The following is a 21382-nucleotide window of genomic DNA, read 5'->3' on the forward strand; positions in this document are numbered from 1 at the left end:
AAAATATATTCCAATTTGCTCACATTTGTTTCTTCAAGGATGAGAAATACAAGTTTCTGCAGACATAATTCTTAACCTATATCTATGACCACTGTACACGTAACTTTGAGTACATGCAAAAATTCAGACTGTCAAAATCCACTCTGCCTGTATTGATAATATAAATTCAAAATTTGCAATACACATAACTCTCAGCCCAAAAAGGGGACCAAAACTCTAAGCTAAACTGGATGGTCAAACTGCAGCTTTTTTAAGAGATTTTCTTGGTTTTAACAGCACTTTTAACTCACTACTGGCTATATCATACAGTGCAAATGGGAGCTTAGTGCCTTTCCCAAGGACACAACAAGGCAGCAACCCTTGAATTATTTATAAACCCGTCACTCTACCAAAAACTGACCTACCATGGCGTTCCCAACTACAATATGATTTCATCCAAAAACGACCAAAACCTAGTTACAGATGCATTGCAATGAAGCCTACTTCCTACAATTTAGTCAGAAAAGGTTTTTAAAAAAAGAATGTCTGGAATCAAATGGGGTATACAAAAATTATGGCTCATTAACTCTACATAATGAAAATGTAAATGCCAGCTGGCTGCACATATTCAACAACAAAGAGATGGAACAAAATCTGCATGAAATGAGATGACTCCTGGTATTAAATTTTAAAGTGCAAAATGCAAAGATTGAAAAGAAATGTTTTAAGACTCTTATGCCACAAAATGAGATGTTGGCATAAGAAAGGGAATTACCATGAGGCATGACTTAATGGCTAGAATGCTAAGAAACAGATTATAATGTTTATGAAGAACTATTAAAATACATGTACATCATGGCCCCTTCCCAAAACACAGTGCAAAAGCTGGACTGATACAAGATCACAGGTAATTATGTGATGATATTCTATTTCAAGTATGTAGTCAGTTTGATAGGGCTGGGTAGAAATACAATGACAAGTACCATAAACGGCATTGGACACCATAGTTTATAGACCCTTAAGAAATCCTTGTTTCTTGTGGGATTGACTTCTCTGGAAAAAAAGTTGTTTTTGCTGTAAAAGTCCTTGAATCTGTTTTTGAAAAACTCTTTCAATTCTGCCCATGAACTACGACATTGGGTGGATTAAATTATACCAGACACTGGTAGTTTACCATATGGAATAGCTAGCAGCCTGGAAAAGTTACAGACTTCTGACTTGCATTATATCTTGTCATGGCCTAAACCTTGAGACTGAATACACATGACACTGTCAAATCAAGCTATATGTTATAAAAAATACTTTGCATCCAATAATGATATTCCAGCTGAGGTCTTAGATGTTTTTAAATGGAGATCATATATATAAAAAAAAAAAAACAAGAGTCCCTCAATGGGGCTGATGCTTTACTAGAAGAAAATTTCCATGAATTCAAGACTGTTTCTTCCTATTAACTGCTGACTGTTAAAACTATCTCGGATATTCTTCAGCAATAGCAAGATTTTCAAATTAGTTGCTGTGGTGGATATCTTGGACGTCAGATTGGCAGCATTTTAATTTAGGACAAAGTAGATATAATTAGAAGTCTTGGTAAACACCCCATGTCCAAATGACCATCCATTCAAGTGGGAGTAGTGAAAGCAAGATTTTCAAGACAGCCATATTGGATATACAACTGGCACTATCTCATTTAAGACAGATATCATTAGAAGTCTATTGGTAAAGAGAATCCCATGTTGATATAACGATCTATTTGGGAGGAGTAGAAATAACATTTTCATGAAAGTCGGGTCAGTTTGCATTATTTTCATTTAGGACCAACCAGACAGCATAAGAAATCTTCTGATGGAAACCCTATTTTCAAATGACAATCCATTTAGAAGGAGTAGCACAAACAAGATTTTCAAACATAGACACCATGCTCAGCACAATTTTAATTTGGAGTCAACAAGACATTATAAGAAGTTTCTAAGTGAAAACTGAATGTTATATGACTTTCTACTTTGGAGGAAGAAAAACAACAAGATATGCAATATGGCTGCCATGGGGACCATACTGGATATCAGACTCACGCCATTTCCATTTATAACAAACCTGACATCATAAGAATTCTTGTGAAAGCACAATGCTGACATGGCCAGCCATTTAGGAGATCAAATTGGTATCATTTATATTTACAACCTACTAGATATCAAAAGAACTCTCTTAGTAAAATACCCATACATGATATGACCATTCATTAAGGAGAAGTTGTGATAAGACTTTCAAAATGGTCACTGTGGCTGCCATATATACTGGATGACTGACTGAATGACAAATCATAAGAAGTCTTTTAGTAAAATCCCAATATTTATATGAACATCCATTAAGGAGAAATAGTGTGTATGTGTGATTTAGATTTTTAATATAGCTTTAAAAAATGTTCAGACATATTGTGATGATGTCTGCAGTGTGAGTTTATAGCGATGTCTAGCACTGGGGCATCATACTACAGACACATAGCATCATGTCCCACCCACCCTGTCACATTATTCTGACACCAGGCCAACCAGTCCTAACACTCCTAATGCTGAGTGCCAAGCGTGGCAGCTAAAGTACCATTTTTAAAAGTCTCTGATATATCTCAACCAGGAATTGAAATCGCAACCTCCCATATCGGAGATGAATGCTTTGACTACTAGGCCACCAGAGCAGTCTTAAGGAGAAGTAGCAAGAAACGTAGCAATAAGAAAAGTTTCAAGTTGACTGCTATGACGGCGTTAATGGATGTGCTAGCAGCACCATTTGTTTTTATTTATGACCAACTAGACATGATAAGAAGTCTTTTAGTGAAAACCGGTTGATAGTCCAGGAGAAGCAGCAGCAAGATTTTCAAGATGGCCACATATTGGATATCAGATCAGTACCATGTTCATTTATGACTGACTAGACACTTTAATAAGTCTTCTGGTAAATATCACCTGTCTATATCACTTTTCACTCTGCAGATGCAGTAATGAGAAGATTTTCAAGATGGCTGCCCTGATGGCCATATTGGATGTCAGATCGCCACCACTTTCATATGAGACAAACCTGACATCATAAGAAGTCTTTCAGTAGAAAACCTATATTGATAAGACCACCCATTCAGAAGGAGTAGGAATAGAAAGATTTTTAAGGTGACCACTGTGGTTGCTATACCTGATGTAACAGCAGCAAAATTTACATTTGGGACCTTGGCAATTGTCCAAGGTGTTTATGAAGCATATTGACAACAAATCTGTGTTAATCAATGGACGATAGATGACAAACCATCCCATAAGCTCTTCTGATCTATGAGTATGGGGTTACAGAAACATTAGTAACATTAGGTGAGTAGTACAATCCAAGATAGATACTGCCATCAACTTTCAACTTTCATGACTGAACACACACCGGTGTTTGACAAACTGAGCTATATGCAATAACCTTGACATAATTGCTCAAATTTGAGGTCATCATTACCTATGATGAGAAGTCCCATCCAAGATTAATACATCCATAAAGTTTCATGACTGCACACATTGGTTTCAGAGTAACTAAGCTAAATGCAAAAACTTATTGTTGATACCTCTGAAAGCAACAACATCACTAAAAAGTGATCCCATGTCTTGCCACAATAAAAATGACATGGAGAAACCACATGAATGACCTTACAACATGCAATAAGAGATCCGTTACTTCACAGAATTCACAAAGGTTGGGTACTGAGGTGAACAGAAAGTACTATCTACCATAGGGATGGTGATTAAGATGGCATGGGTAAATTTATCACCTGATGAAGTGCATGGTATTCATCGACGATGAAGATAGAGAAGGAGATATATAAAAAGTTGCTTAACACATCCCAAAAGTAATAAAATTCCAAAGATTCATTCAAATAATGAAAACTCACAAAGAAGGAATCTTGGCATACCTTTATGCTATTTTCATGAAATGTGACTGAAATGTCTTTGACATACTATACTTGTGGAAAAGTCTAAGCACACAGCTGACCAAAATGGCTGCTCCCATGTGCTGAAAAATCAACCACAGTACACTAACCTTAGCAGTTAATAAAAAAGTGAAAACGAATTTTGCCAGGGTTGGCAATACCTTCTTCTGAGAGTGCAATGAATGAATTACAAAATATATAAAAAGTAAAAGACGTTATTGACTCGTTTGTTTACAACATACTTTTGAAATCCAGGAAGTGGAAATGACCAAGCAGAGCTAGCAGATTTTTTATAGTTGAAGCAAGGCCAAGCTATGTACTTTAAAATCCAAATTATGCTCATTGTTCCCAATAGAGTTATCTTGCATTAACCAAATATCTGATTGATGGATTGCTGGACAGCAAGATGGACTGATGTAACTACTGTAGGGCTCTACTGACATTGCTGAGAAAGGTCCTAGTTTACTGTGTACACAATTTAGAAAAGATCAAGCCCTTAAAGAAAAGAAATCAACTGTACTCTTGTCCAAGAGTACAGTCTGGTCATCCAGGGGTGATCCTGACTGGTATCAGCCTTGCCATCTATTAAGCAAAAATGAGGTAAAAACCAGTAAGGAGCAACTTTAGTGAGCGTAACAGGCATCACTACACTAAATGAACCAATCAGTTACTATTGCATACTACAGTAGTGTAAGAAAATAATTCATATTTTGTTCCCTTTTCTGGAGATTTGTTACCCAGTGAAGAATATCACCTGTATTCAAGAGAAAGCAGTATTTAACCCTAAACAGAAAATAATATCTTGATACAGTTCAGGCTGCTGGCTTTTGTGTAGAATTACAAAGGAATCAGCTTTTTTGTGATTCAGCCACTTGCACTAAAAATTCCAGTCCAGTATTGCCAACTTTGGAAACAATAGGCCATTGAAACAAAATTATTTCCACAAAATATAACAAACACCTTTACTCAGTTTTTGTATACTGTCTCCAAGTTAGTACATTAGCAAATCAAGACCATCTTAGTGCATCTGAACAAATAACTCATGCATCTGAATTCATAAAAAAGGTAGAGAAATGAAAGGAATATGTAAAAAGCTTAATTAGTACAGTGATACAGGCAGTGTCTCTAAAGCCAAGAACACAGTCTGAATACTTTACTGCAAAATCTATTTTACGAGGCTAAAATAATTCACACTTTTCATTGGAAGGAATCCAGGCCTTGATTTAACCAAAGAATTTAAGTCTAGACTTCATATAGAATTCTGACTGCATGAATTTAAGCCCAACCTCAGATGACCACTAAAATATCTAGGCCCAAGACTAGCTGGTTAATAAATCAAATAAGAAATTAGAATTTACAGTCGAGTCCGAGAGAATTCATTCCAGTCTTGGAAAGTGTAGTCTAAGAGTTAAGACCAGTTGATGATATTGTGATAACTCTGGGTCTAGATTAGACATGTTTAGGGTGTAAAAGCAGTGTAACCAGAGTTACCTAGTCTTGTCCTGTACTTTCTGTTTAATATCCTGGAGGACCTCAGAAGAAATATCCCTCTCTAGATACTCTGATAGCTGTTCTGTGGCATTCTCAAGATCTTTCTGGTTATCCTGCAATGCAAATAATACTATTTGGTAAAATGATAAGCAGTGTCATACTTAGGGAATAAACATGGGTTCTAATTGGCAATATATTATATCCAATACAAATGTGAATAGGGGCTATGATACATGATTATCATGAAAACTTTAACACAAAACCATCTGCAACAAAACACTAATCGGAACAATAGTCCCTTGAAGGGACTGATGCTCTACAAGACAAAAAGAAATTTCTAGGAATTCAAGATAAGACTATTTCTTCTTTTTTCACTGCTGAGTGCTGAAACCATCTCTGCTATTTTTCTTGAGAGATATTTTTAAATTAGCAATGGTGACAGCTACAAAAGATAAAAGAGGGCAAACTAGACACAATAAGAAGATTTTTGTGAAAACCTGATTTTTATTTGACCATCCACTCAGGACAATTAGTGAAATGATTTTCAATATGTTAATTGTGGTACCTATATTTTGAGGTCAGCTCAATACCATCTTCGTTCAGAACCAACTAGAAATTATATGCAATTTAGATTTTTACTGTAGCTTTAACAATTTTCCAATCATATCGCTACTATGTCTGAAGTGTGGCAGTTTAAAGTGATGTCTAGCACTGGGGTATTATGCCGCAGACATGTAGTATGATGTCCAGCCCAGTCACGTTATCCTGACACCAGGCCAACCAGTTCTAACACTAACCTCTTAATTCTGAGTGCCTAGCGAGGCAGCTGTTAGTACCATTTTTAGAAGTCTTTAGTATGACTCGGCCGGGGTTTGAACCCACGACCTCCTGCATCCAGGGCAGATGCTCTAACCACTAGGCCACTGGAGCGGTCAATTAGAAATTATAATCAGACTTCTAGTAAAAACTCCATGTCAATAAAACTTTCCGTTTTGGTAACAATATTAAGATGTTCAAGATGGCTGCCATGGTGGTCATATTGCAAGTTAGACTGGTGCCATTTTCATTTAGTACCAATTTGACATCATAAGCAGTCTTCTGGTGAAAACCCAATGTTGATATGACTTTCCTCTAGAAGTAGTAATAAGATTTTCAATATGGTCACTGTGGTGGCAATATTAGATATCATACAAGAAATATTTTTATATAGAATCAACTACACGTCATAAGAAGTTGCTTGTTTAAAAACCCATGGTGATATTTTTCATTCAACAGAAGTAGCAATAAAACTAATTTCAAGTTGACTGCCATGATGTCAATAATGGACATCAAAATGTCACCATTTTCTTTTTGGACAAACAAGACATAAAAAGTTTAAGTGAAAACCCCAAGTTAATTTGACCATCCATTCAGAACAAGTTGTTTTAACAAGATTTTCAAAATAACTGCTGTGTTGACCACATTGGATGTGCAAGTGGAACCATTTTCATTTAGGACCAATTAGAAATCGTAAGAAGTCTTCTGGTGAAAACCCCATGCCACTATGACTATTTGCTCAGGATGAGAAGCGATAAGTTTTTCAAAATGTCTGCCACTGTGGGCATACAGTCCTACCCACTTATATTGACATTGCTTATGTAAACAAGCCACCTATGGCGATGAAAATGCAAAGTCCAAGACCTGTGGTCTATTGTAAGTACCAAATTTGTCATGCTTATTATTGACATAGACATAACAAAAATGTGTACATGTACAGAAGCCCTAGGTCACAAACTGATCAAATCCTTTGTTTTCCAATTGTTTATGTCAAGGGGCATTTGTTTGGACTTCAAAGCTGGCCTTATGCAGCAACTTCAACAAAACATGTACCCTTCATCAAAGCAAGCCTACTATAATCTTCAATAAAAACAAAGCACCTTTCATCAAAGGAAGTCTGCACAAAATTTGAAGAAAAACCCCAATGAAATTGGATCAATTGGTGCATTTTCCAAAGTGAATGGAACACATTTATTGTGCTGTGCAAGTTTTATTTTTGCAATAAAATAGTTTATGATTATGATCACTGGCAATGGCAGTGTAAAACACAAATTAAATTTCCACTCTTTCAAAACTATATTTATATCTGGCCAATAGGTTGCTTAAAGCAGGGACATCCTGCAAGGATGTTTGTTAAACTTTTTCATTTGTTCACGTTTTCATTTCCCTATCAACAGTCTCATCCCCTTTTTAGCCTTTGTAGTTGTCTCAGGCTGACCAAAACCTAGTCCAATTTTAACTACATGTACATGTAAATGAACAACTATACAGCCAGGTACTACTGGAGACAATATCATAGTGAATTGTTTAGTGACGTGTTTGTTTCACGATGGGATAGAGCTCAAATGACTACCATTTTTTTGGCATATATGTGTTTTTTTTTCTTTCTAACTAACATTTGATCTATATTCAAATGTATGGATTTTTTCTATGCATGTGCAGTACTTAATGCATTATGGACTGTACTACATTCATGTAAGTTGTCAATATTCAAGTGTATTTCAGACTAGTTTTGTCTTCATTTAATCAAAATATCCACTGTTCATTTTCTCTCCGTGTAAATCCTATTCACTGACGACAGGTCGCCTTACCAATTTCAGTTGTATACAAAACAAATTTTTTTCAGCCCCCACATCCACCCAAAACACTTATCTTGACATCTGCTTATGTTTACTTTGTTTCTAAGGATGTCAAGATAAACAGGTAGTACAGTAAAAACTCTTATGAGCAACCTCTGCTATGAGCGACCACCTGTCATTTCCGACCACAACTGTAATGCATGGATTGATTTTATTATATAAACACTCTGTTATGAGCGACCACCTGCTGAACGCGACCAGCGACCACAATGTCTTGGCAAAATATGCATTTTGACACTGCTATGAATGACTGCATCGCAAAAAAAAAAAAAACAGATCAACACCACTGACCTTGACTTAATTCTTTGTAAACACGAGAGCTCGGGATACATGTAGTATGCAAAGTGCACACTGAATAACACTACAGTTGAACAACCATATAGCTAGATAAACACCACTAACCATCATTTAATCTTTTGTAACAAAGACCCCATAAATAGTAAAGATTGTTCTAATAAGGTAATTTTTTTTTTAAAATTGGCTAGCTACCAGTTCTGTGAAATTTACAAGTCCAGCGTATGGTGTCATTTGTAAATTGCAGTAAACCAGACTAAAGTACATGTCACTAACCGCCATTGCAATGCCTAAGTCATGTGAATAGCCAGTAAGATTGACCATTTTTTCATCAAAGGGAGTAGTGATGGACATACACAGTCAATTTAGAGGTTTGTATTTTTTTCTTTATCTTTGTGAAAAATCACACAACGCCTGTAGTCCTAATGTCCCAGTGAGAAATCTTTTGAAAGGGCTTCAGTGTAGGGTTGAGTACATCGTTTGTCTTTCCAGTTAATCTAAATGCCTTGGGGGGGGGGAGAGAGGTAACGCGCTCTTTGTCTTTAATACTAATAAGTGAGAATCATTTCCGGATTCTATTTTTCTTTTTTTTTCTTTTGTTAAAGTATTTCACCAAGCCACCACCTGTTTACCTGGGTACAGATGGTAGCAACCTTTGTTTATCGAGCTATAACGCTGGTGATTTAAACTTCGTCTCAAAATAAATGTATTGTTTCTTGATGAGTTAACTGTTATTTGTTTTCATTCACTGGTACATAATATATATTTATTCCACATTTCCCCCAAACCTGATCAAAACCGAAATACATCTAGTTGTTATTACGTCAACACTAATAACAATGGCAGAACCTCCGATCAAAAAAAGAAAAATTCTGACACTGGAAGAAAGAATTCATGTAAAATTGTAATTGAAAGAAGTGAAAAAGGGGAGACCGCTCACAAAACAGCAGCCAGCTTAAACGTCAGTAAAACGCAAGTTCAGAATGTTATCAAAAACAAGGAGTCTATTAGTAACGAATGGCAGAGAGGTGCACAATCACAGTGAAAATATATAAGATATATATGTCACAGCTAACTGTGCAGTTTTTGTTATATTTGAAACAACTCTAAAATTTATGGGCATGTGAAGTTACTTATTGATATGATAAATATTATCGTTGTTCATTTCACAAATCATATACATGTACATGTGCTAATATGTGTACATATTCATGTGATGTTCAAATATAAATTTGATTCACTTTGTTTGATAGCTGTATATCTTTATTATATAAAGTTATTTTGAGAGGAATGCATGCAATATTTAACAAGATTTATGAATAAAGGAAATGATACATGTACAGTGAGTATGGGTATTTTGTCTTCTTCAACAATGCTAACTACAGACCCTGGAAACCAGTCCATTTTCACACAACTCTTATGGGAGACCACCTGTCTTGAGAGACCGCTTTTGGTGGCAGAAGGGGCGGTCTCTCGTAACAGGTTTTACTGTACTGTATTGGATTTCAAACTAGCAACATTTTCAGAATAAGTTTATTACTGAATGATGTGTAGAAGAAGTAATGATAACAAACATGTGCCAACAAATAAATGGATGGACATCAAACAATGGACATTACATCATCCCATAATCATGACTTTCATGAACTCTTTACATTTTAGAGATAAACTGCAATAGTTGTTATTTCTATTGACAAAACCAATATTGTAAAGTAATACTCATTTCTTCCCTAACACTTACCAGATCATAATACATTATGCCCCCACAAACCAGAAAAGATGAGTATAGCTGCCTCGGATTAGTTTAACAGCAATGTTGTCTGCTTGCTTAAGAAAGAAATGGGAGAATAGTAGCATTGGCATGAAAAACTCTATAGTCATCAGTTACTGCTGGAGTGGAGATGCACAGATTACAGATATGTAACTGCATGGAGGGCTTGGGATAATGCACCCATTTTATGAATATTGAATTGTGCATATATAAATACAGGTCAAGTGATGAAAGGAAAACATTTTTGCTTCTGAAGGGTTCTTGAGTGGGAAAATGAGGCTATGTTCAGACTGCTAGTACAGAACCAATCACTGCAACATTTCATATCAGTTGCAGAATGTCTAGAAAAGACTTCTGAACCATATGAAAAAAGGATGGTTCCAGCGATGCAATGTTCCTGGGACTGAATAATGTAAAGAGCAGACCAAAACTGGAAGGCAGGCTGCACTGGCAGAAAGGCCTGCTGAAACAAAGGTCCTGGGGATGTCAAACCAAGCAATGTAGCATTAGGCTTGTAAACTATACTTTTCTAGGTCTGATAAACTGGATAATACAAATACCTCTCAAAATGTCTGTTACAAGGGTACCAGGGAGGGAGCAGTCTGAAAAGGCAATGCATGTGGCTGGGAGTTCGTCTTTGCTGGGATAGTTACATCTAATGGTTCACTCAAATCAGTTTCCACTTGCCTAGACTGATACTGGGCATTGGCACAGAACTGCTGCTGTGGCCAGTATCAGGCTGTGGTGGACATAAGTCATTCCATGCGTCATGGGCTAGGTATAAGTGTGCATGGGCGTGATTGCTAGGGAGGCTATGCATCCAGGGTAGAACCAGAGCAATTTTTATCATTGCTGGGTGCTGGGTACTGTGTTTAATCCAGGACTGAGAATATTGGGAACTTCAATCACTGTAGCTGGCCCTGAAGGTGAAGATGTCTGGTAAGGCTGCACCTGGGCTGGGATCAAGCTAGTCGGAGTCCTACAGAGTATGAAATGGTCGCCTAGAACTGGCTATCCAAACGAGAATATCATAGCCAATACCACAATTTGTAGATTGCAACCATATCAAAGAGTGAGTAATCTGAAGCTGAGTGATGTCTGTGGACAAGGTCCTGTCTATACCATGAAAAATCACCACAGCTAGTACAAGGAAGATTCTTAGCTGGCCCAGCTAGGCTACTGCATCATGCTAACACCAGTCCCAGAGCATGTGCCATGAGATGGTTTGGCTACAGTGCCTGGGGTAATGGTAACACTGGGGTTATCTGAGACACCCTTGATGATTCTGCCAATAATGTTGTCTACAGTTTTGATACTATCAGCATGAATCTCTAATCAATCATTTCTTCACCCACTGATTAGCATAGGAAACTGTTTGGAGGAAATGATTGTCCATCTTTCCTTCATCTATTGTGTACACATGATGAAAGCATGTCCCAAATTGCTGACAGTGATGATTATCCTCTGCAAGCTGGAAATACTTGCAATCATTGCACTTAATCCTGCCCATTGTAGGTGGTACCTGTAATTAGAGAAAGCAAAACAAAGAAATTTACAGCTGGAAATCAATCAAGCATTATGTAAACTGCTTATGAATGGGGATCTAACTATCTCCCTTAACTGTAAAGGTACCAAAGTAAAAATAAAGCAATAATGTTTTACAAGCAAAACAAAAATGATAAAATACTGACACAACTTGCAATTAAGATACCAGTGACTGAATCACTGCAAGATAAAGTTAACAATTAAGGTGATAAATATTTTGTTCAAAATAAAAGTGGAGCAAAAGAAATGTGGAAAAAGGTGGAGAATACTGTGCTGATGTATTCTAATTACATGAGTTCACATTAACAGCTGAAAAACACTTGATTTGGAATTTGTGAGACTGTAGTAGTAATTTAAACTAGACTGTTTGGACATGAAGCCCTATATCCCAGTGAAAACTACTCTCATCTCACTGCCTTTTCAGCAAGCAGACAACCGTTTAGCACCACTGTCGTAACACAAAGTCATGAAGTCTTTAATGGCTTTGTAGGACTAAATTTGTGAGGTAGTGAACATACTATTAATGTACAGTGGAACCTCATTAATCCAGACACCTTTATTCTAATGTTCGGATTAATAAGTTTTCCAGAAAAACGAATCATGCACATTTTGTATATTCAATAATACTTCAAAAACCTGAATACATCTATTGACTTTGTTGATATTTGGCGTGGAAAGCACTGGTTAGGTCTGGTGAGTCAGCAGGTAGAGACAACCATTTGTCCTTGTGTTTTTAGATCTCCACAACTGTTGACTTGCCAATGTTTAAGGGTGAGTCAAATACAATATGCCAGTAGATATCAGGAAGGTAGCTTTTAGTGACCTTCTTCATGCTGGCAAATCTTTTTTTAGGCTGGCTGGTATCTCTACTCGTCTACACTTGCATGATGGTCAATTTTAAATGTACAATGAAAACAAACTGATATCTCACAGTTAAATGCATTAAGGTAAACTAAATTTATTAATGATATGTTATGCTAAATGTATTGATGGTTTGATCCCAATGTGTTTATTTAAATTAACACCCCCACCAACGAGTAGCAAAAGGAGACATTGCTTATGCAATCGCTGGTTACAATATCGTCATGATGCTTTAAGTTTTTCTCTACATATGATCATCTGATCAATTTATAACATGCCAGGAATTTGATGAATCAGAGACTGATAAATTGACACCCTCCAAATCTGCATAGGTGAATTGGACTGACTGTATTTTCATATATTATTCTTCAAATTTTCTTATTTTTGGACTTTATTTCCAGGTTAATGGGACAAGTTTTGTAGTAATCTTACACTTTGGTCTCCGATTTTGATTTAAGGATCCAGAATGCAGATTTCTGGATTAACAGTGCAAATTAACGTTTATGATTCCATTCCCATTTAGCTATGTCTGGATAGCGAAGTTTCCGGATAAATGTAGTCCAGATTAACAAGGTTCCTCTGCTGTATGGTCAGGTAATGTATCTGAAGAAGAAATACACCTGCCACCAAAGTCATAAACCTATCTAGCAAATCAAAAACTGGATGTGTAAATTCGTGTACCATTTGTTACATTTCATTTTCTGATGTATTATTTTCTCAAATAGATTATAATATACCTACATATATTTTAAAAATAGCTCAATGTAACATCAAAAGTCATGCAGTGTAACCTACCTCAAAGATAATAGACTGGTTGTTTTTCTTCAGGTAAAATGCAAAGACATAGGTGTACATGAGGGTCTGACGACAGCTACAGAGAACATCCACGGCTTTCTTCAGAAACTGAACTTCAATCCAGGACATATTATGTTGCTGCATCTCCTCCATTTTTACCCGCACAGACTGATACAGCTGCAGAAAGACAATGAAAGACCTGACATTAACAATTTAAATACGAGAAATGTGTCAAGAAGTCATTGGTGCTCCTGCAAATATAGAATAATTGAAGAAATCTCGGTTTAATCTCAAAGAGGAAATTTCCATCAAAAAGGGTTTTATAAATCAATTAAAGATTGAAAGAAAAGGTTTGACAGGTTAAATTTATCTTCCAGTGCTTCTTAATATTTAGTTCTATAACAAATCTGGTTCAAATCCATCAAGTTCTTCAAAGGCTACTGACATACCTGGCCAGACAAATGGACAAGAGCATTACTATTTACCTCCTTAACCCTTTCATCACTAAGTAACTTTGGAAGCATTTAGTCCTCAACACTAAGTAACTTTGGAGTTGTAAAGCAAAATGACTTGTAGATTTTAAAATAACAAAACCTTGCCAATTTTAAAGATATCTGGTTGAATTAGGTACCAAAATAAAGGTTAAAAATTAAATTGGATTAAATTTGCATATCTATTACAGCTGTTAAAATACAGGTGCAAACAAGTAACACAACAAGTAAAATGCACAAGCATTTATTTGTTTACCTCATTAGATTGACAATATTTTCAAAAGCTTCATCTGAATAAGATGAAGTCATTTAAAACTCGGTTGGGTCAAAACTCTCCCAGAAAACTGAAATAAATCCCATTGGTTCTAAGATTTTCATCCAGAACAAAAACACGTGTAGCACACACTTCTTCCTATTCAAAACATTTTTTAAAAATTTTCAACGTCATGCACATTCCATTGCCTCTCCAGATGTTTTCTTCCATTTTCAATCAACTGTATTAAGTCACAACTGCTAAATATTCTGATAATTGATAATGACACTTCACTCTCATTTGCTTTTGAACTCTGCCATTTTGATAAGGAATTCACCATTCAGAAATGATGCTTAAAAATTGCCTTCTTTCTTCGATATTTCTAGTTGTATTCAAGCTAAACTAAAGAGATAATCCAAATATAATATAAGAAGGAAGTTATTAGAGGTAACCCAAAGTTTATGTAGCTGGGTACTATGACTCTAAAGAAAAACACTGTCCCAGACCAGTAAAGAATTCCATAGGGTTGACAGACTTACTTCCCTTAGACCAGTAAACCAGTCCAAAGTGATGAAAGGGTTAATAACAATATCATATATACACAGGTATAAAATAAGCCCAGCTTCAAAGAAAAGAGACCCTTATGTGCCACAATATAATGTGAAGACGAGTCCAGCTGCAATCAATTAAAAACCCTGATCTGCCATGACATCATGTGCAAGCAGATCAGGAATTTGCTGTTTGTTCTACTGATTTCAAACTGCAGATACCCATATCTTCTGGCATGTTATACGCTAACAGATCTGGTTCAGTGCAGTTTGCAACTGAACTCAATCTATACACAAGTATATAGTCTTACAAAGGACAATGAAATAAAATATTAAAGCAAATGCAGATCTGTTTACTCTGATAGATACAAGTAGTTTTGTCAAAGTCCTGTTCATAATTTTAGCCACCTTTCCAGAGTTCATCCTGCTAAAACTAACACCTGGTCAAACATTAACAAGCCTTACCAATTATACATAAATGCCTGTATGTACAGCTGCTGATCCTCTATATGCTGATTGCCCCTTCCACATTCTATACCACCTACAGTTTGCATGAATTGGCTGAGGCAAGTTCACAATCTTTTATTTATTACTCACGATGATCATAAATCCTATTAATTTATTTAACTTGTCCACAGTTCATTCACAAAATCAACCTAGTGGGCTTGATCTCACTCGCAGTCTAACGTACTTCAGTGATTGAGCTGAGAAGCCTAATAAATACAAAGAACTTTGGCATTCTAAATTTTTGCAGACAGACATCGCCTAATACCACAACATTTACAAAATTTTCCAATGATGAAATTTTTGCAGACAGACATCGCCTAATACCACAACATTTACAAAATTTTCCAATGATGAAATTATAGCAGTAAAAAAAATCTGCAAATGAAGTGAAAGTAGGAAAAGTAAATTCCCATGTATAATAAACTGGCACATAAAGGGTACAAAGTTTAGATCCTCTAGCAGGATATTACAGAACTGGACACATTTAATACATAAAAATGTTTCCAAATGCCAAATAAAACATCTTATTTTCTTAGCTAAATTAATGAGATGTCCAGGGAACAAATAAACATATTTAACAAATCAACTGATTTGAGTAAATATGACTTGTTCCTGCACCACCACCACCATCATTTAGGGAGATTAACAATATCCTTCATATAAATCAGTGTAGGGTAATTCTACCTGAGGACAGAATTCTGTGTCAGATTCGAGGATTTGCAGAGTGTCTCTAATGCAAAATTCTTATCCCATGGGTGGTATTTTCCCATTCAACACCATTACAAAAAATGAAGAATTATTTTCCTCACATTTTCAAAAGAAAAATGATAGTCGAAGTCAAAATGGTGTATTGTAAATAATGATGACTGATATAACATTCAAACAGCAAAGCACCATTGCTTTAAGACGAAGTATAAAATATTAGTTTTACTTTCAAAGATTCAGCATCTATGAATTTTCAAAGAACTGTTCTTGAAACCACTAAGGTAATAGCATCACACACCATTTGAACTGTGTACTGCATATAACTTGCTCAACAATTCAACTGTGAACAAGTCAAAATATGAAGTCCACTCTTAGACATAACTGAGACAAAAAATAATAATGTTATAGTCCTCAACCAAAGCTAGAATTAATTTATCCATTATATATATGACAATATATATGACTTCACTCACCTCACTTAAAGAACAGTGGAACATTTTATGAAGCAGGCTTATGGAGTATTATAAAAACATGTATGTAAACTATCTCCTAACATTACATCATGTTGATTTTACCTATTTTACTATATTTTGATAAATATTAGAAGATAAAGGTATGGTCAATATAGACAGTCAATTGTTCATAACATTTTCCCTATAATCTTACTCCAATCAATATGACAAGTGTGCACTGACTGAGCAGTTAAAAATGTGTCATGCTCTCTGCTGTTTCAACATTTTGGTGGTATGGCTATTTAACTTAAAAATAGCATTAACTCTTGCTTGTCATATTATCTGTAATATTTATTAGGTAAGTGAAATGCTTTCCATCCAGACACTATAGTTCCACTCACTTCCTTGAATAAACCACATAACTGAAATTCAAAGAAACAAGTGGAAAAAATATAACCAATAGTTATTTGGATCCAGACACATTTAGACATCCGAAATCTTGATCAACATGGCTTAACTTTACATCATATAATCTGTACAGAACCTTGATATGTAATGTTGTATAACACATCATCGACAGCATCAAGCCACAAATCAAACATAATCTTAGTCTTGTATTATCTGTATCGTAATTAAGTAAATTACAAGGGAGACAATGATCCATAACCACTTCCTGGGATGATAATAAATATTTATTTGCATGCTAACCTTGTTTTCAAACTTCAAACTCTGCATATGGTTCATATACCTGTTGCAGTAGAAAAGGTAACGCTGTAGGGCAGCACGAGACCTCTGAAAATAAACAGCAACAAAAAATCATCATTTTATAACAAACAAAAAACAGGTCTATGTACTGGTGGGATAAAATAAAAACAAATAAATCCTCATATATGGAGGTTAGACAACTATCTACATGCCATGAATACATCCAAAAATCTGTTACCGAGTTTCAAAGTAAATCAATTTGTGTCTCTAAAACATGTCACCCACCCACCCCACTGCAGGCCAGAAAGTCATTCAGAAGGATAAACAAGAGACCCATGAGGACCTGATATCACTCAACTGGCATACATAACTCAACCAGTAGATTAGTTTATGTAGAATTGTTAGGACACAACCTAGCTCCCAAACTTTACATCATGTCAATTGTACCTAATTAACCATAGTCTATTACAAATTCTTTCCAAAGATAAGGCATAATCAATATGCATGGTCTCTTCCTCATAAAAGAACCTATCCATGATATTTAAATGCTAGGTTTCAAGATGAAGCTTTAATTTGTAGTTTGCAGTCAAACAGCATTCACATGTATTGAAATAATAAATCCCAACTTCTCTGGGTTTTTTAAGGCCACAGGTTTCTTTACATCTGGTAATTAAATCTGGATGCATTTCAGGGTATTGGGGTATTTTAAGGCAAATACTACAGAAAGTAAATTTCACATAATTTGCAAGTAACAGCAAAAGATATACAAATACCATAAAGTAATCCACATTTCAGACACTGTTATGTATATCTATATTGTGTTCTTAACTTCATCAACGATTGTAGATTAAAAGGTCATTTTGTAAAAAACATATTACAGTTACCTTTGTCCAAAACTGTGGACTAAACTCAAGGTAATGTAAACATGCTGACATGGCCTTTTGACCGTACAAGGTTTTAGAAGGCCTACCTGCTTTTTTCTTGTTTGTACATTATAAATAGGTTGTTTACTGATGTAGGAGTTCAAGGTCTATTTTTTAAAGAAATTTAAATGGTTCTGGAAACGAACTTTTGACCCCAACTTCACTAGCCAAGGTTCCGATATGTTATCATATCTACACCTTGGCAGATTGATTAGATATTGACTGCTTTGCACTAGTGACCTCTATTGGATTTCATGAGATTCCTCCCTTTGTATATAATGCCAACTAGCCAATAGCATGTAACAGCAATGCATTGTATGCTGGCCAAAAATGGTGGAGACAACTGACTTTAAAAAGATACTTTGTAAGGTCAATACTGAAAGTCTGACTAAACACCAGAAAGAAAAAGCCATTTGAGGAAAAGAATGTATTTGTGCAAACAGACCAGCAGCGGAAAATCACTTATTTATGGGGCCATTGCATTGGTGTGCACCTCTTTCTCTATCATGGAGGGGGCCCCGAGTGGCCAAGTGGTCTAAAGCACTCTCCGTTACAGATCACTGCCATCTCACCTCTGCCTGTGTGGGTTCGTTTCTTGGATTCAGCCAATGTGGGTATGTGAGAAAGCTTGCCAGTAGCTTCTCGTGGGTCGGTGGTTCTTTCCGGGGATTTCCTGGGTTCTTCCTCCACCATTATTACTGGCTGCCATGTATAGCCTATCGTGTGCTGAAAAATGGCGTTAAACCCTACAACATTCTTTATCATGGAGGAACAGTTCAAATTTGAGCAACTTGATTTTGACTAGATGTGGTGGCTTCACAATACTTTAAGTCACATTAAAATTTTCACTTCATATTCAAGTGAAAATGAAATATTTGTTGAATTTTACTAAACTTGTAAGTTTTGTTTTTTCTATTATTTAGTTCAAGACCAAAGAGTTGTAACAACACTTTAACATGACAATATGACAGCTGTAAACTCTATTTCAACAAATGTTTCAACCTTACTCCCAAATATTTTAGAATTTTAATGTTATAAAGTTTGCAGAATTAATTGTCTGCAAATAATTTCATAAACTTATAAATTGTTTTATGAGAAATGTTTTTGTTTTCACTGGAATGAAATAAATATTAGTAAACAGAGCTAAAAAAACAAAAACAAAGGCAGTCAAAAGCCCCTTTAAATCTAGATTGGTACAACCACTAACACTACCACTGTCTAAGCAAGCTGCCCATTAGCTTGTTTAAAAAAAAGCATTATCTAATTTGCCTTTCAAAACCTTGAGCACTCTGATGACGTGCATCATTTTCAATCGGAAGTTCTTGAAAAACACTTGTAAATTATTGATATTCAGCCCACTGTTGAAGGTCTTCAACCACATCAAGATATCTACTGCATGGTATCACAAGTAATGAACATGCTGTACAAAGCAAAGAGAATGCCCTATGAATGAGAGAGCACTACTATCAATGTGCTTTGTATTTCACCGCTACCTATATTTAGCATTCTCGTCTTTCATAAATAATAATGCATTGTCCCTCATAGTGATTAGCTAATGCATCAGTGGTTAAATATAATGAGTGGTTCATATAAGAATGATTGACAATTAAGCAAAGCTAGGGGATTAGCAACTTTAAAAGTATCCATTTTCAACCCAAATGGAATAGGAGTAAGTATATTGTATTTTAATCCATCAAGTTCAGAGTTGGTGGCTGCTGATTCTACTGATATGTAGATTTTTCTGTAATTATGACAGATCCACAAGTCCACAGTACCATGACATGAACTAGTTACATAACTTGAAGCTACTGATACTGACTGATAAAAAAAAAGACCTATGGCTCTCTAACTTCATTCATGCTTTCAACTTTGATCAAACGTGAACATTTTTGCAGCATTAAAAAAAAAACAACTCCATGACCTGCAAATTGATAAAATACACACTTTACATGGACCAGAATGTCAAAGACTCCAAGACTGCAAGACTAAGACCAGTTATAAAAATGAGTTGTAATTAGAGTAAATCCCCCAAGACAACGCCCGGGAAATTCCACTGATGAAAATGCATGTTGCCATTTGAAGTCAAATGTGACAAAAATTAATCAAACAATAATTGTTAAAAAAATATTTCACTATATTTTACAAAACTTTTTTATGCACCACATAAAACTTTACTTACTGTACCAATGAAAAAGAAATATGGATTATTAAATGTAAGTTATATAATTTATATTATTTTCACTGGGTTGACTGATGGATATCCTAGTACATGTAAGTGAAAGTAAAAATTGGTTTAAACTGGATATAACAGTAACCCCCTAGCAGGTAGCAAGGGAAGTTAACGTGTAAGACTGCTTCCCTTTATCTATGTAATGTATTGACAGAAAGACATTTTTCATCTTTCCAGGAGGGAAGGATTTGGAAGTAGCAGAGAATGTTATCCTAATGTAATGTGATTATGCAATCTATTTGCCAGAGAAAGCACTGCCTTCAATGAAACTAGATTAAATCATGGTTCAGTAACATCGACAATTATGATTTTGGTGTAACAATTACGCTTTTTTCCAGCAAATTATGCCTTACACTCGCCTGTATATGGATTATACTTTTTTGGTACATTAATAAAACTAAAATAAAAATAAAGCAATAAAATCTTGCTTTTGCCATTTTAATTATCGTCTATTTAATTCCACTCATATAAATTTGAGAATATTCTTAAAAAGATTGTGCGTAAGAATAGCATAAGAGTACTTTTCATATTTGCTATTTATAGGAATTGTATATGAACTGTTTTCAAGAAAACAGACAGGTTTTTCAAATAAAAACTATTCCTCACAGATTCATTATATTGATAATCTAGTTAGGTAACAGGCCAGTAAATGGCACCAGATTTTAAGTGAAATGGATTATGGTGTGAGTTGTTGATGTTATATGACAAAAAATGTTAGAGCAGATTTATCTTTTCAAGCTTCAAAACATATCAGATCAGAAAAAGTGACAAATCAACACCACTTTACAAACTTTAAAAGAAGAATATAAGAGTAATATCATAAAGCACTCAGACTGAGCGCGCCATATCAAGTTTATGATCATTCAGCCAATGGTACACATGTAGACTAGATTAAGTGAGTGATGAATATAAATAAATTGGCAGCAAACATTATGTTTGTATTCTGGTTCTAATCCACATGGATTCTGCCCTTTGCGTCCAAAATTTTGACCAGCTGCAAAGCCAGGTTAGTAGCAAAAATAAATGTCTCCTTTTCATAGTATGCTGTAATTGAGACATACAATATACAGATAACACTTTTTATACCCGAATCATATTTTTTTCCCACTTACATTAGCAATAATTAAGCTTATACATCCTGGCATGTATGTAAACGAGGTCACACAATTTTTGTCTTAAATCCACTATTTTGGGAGATGAATACA

General features: G+C 35.3%; 1 protein-coding gene across 2 annotated transcripts in view; it reads right to left on the reverse strand.

Annotated features, from left to right (window-relative positions):
- The window catches only part of LOC149801710 (E3 ubiquitin-protein ligase arih1-like), a 71642-nt gene that overhangs the window by 4977 nt on the left and 45283 nt on the right, over positions 1–21382 (reverse strand). For both annotated transcript variants that reach the window (XM_089955990.1, XM_089955989.1), the window contains exons 11-13: positions 17028–17111; positions 13364–13540; positions 5423–5535 (exon numbers count right to left, since the gene is read on the reverse strand). In XM_089955990.1, the coding sequence (XP_089812116.1) occupies positions 5423–5535; positions 13364–13540; positions 17028–17111 (374 nt within the window). The remainder of the gene's footprint in view (positions 1–5422; positions 5536–13363; positions 13541–17027; positions 17112–21382) is intronic.

The sequence above is a fragment of the Sinohyriopsis cumingii genome, chromosome 4 (genome assembly GCF_028554795.1).
Source record: "Sinohyriopsis cumingii isolate HCF-2022 chromosome 4, ASM2855479v2, whole genome shotgun sequence".
In the NCBI taxonomy this organism is placed as follows: Eukaryota; Metazoa; Mollusca; class Bivalvia; order Unionida; family Unionidae; genus Sinohyriopsis; species Sinohyriopsis cumingii.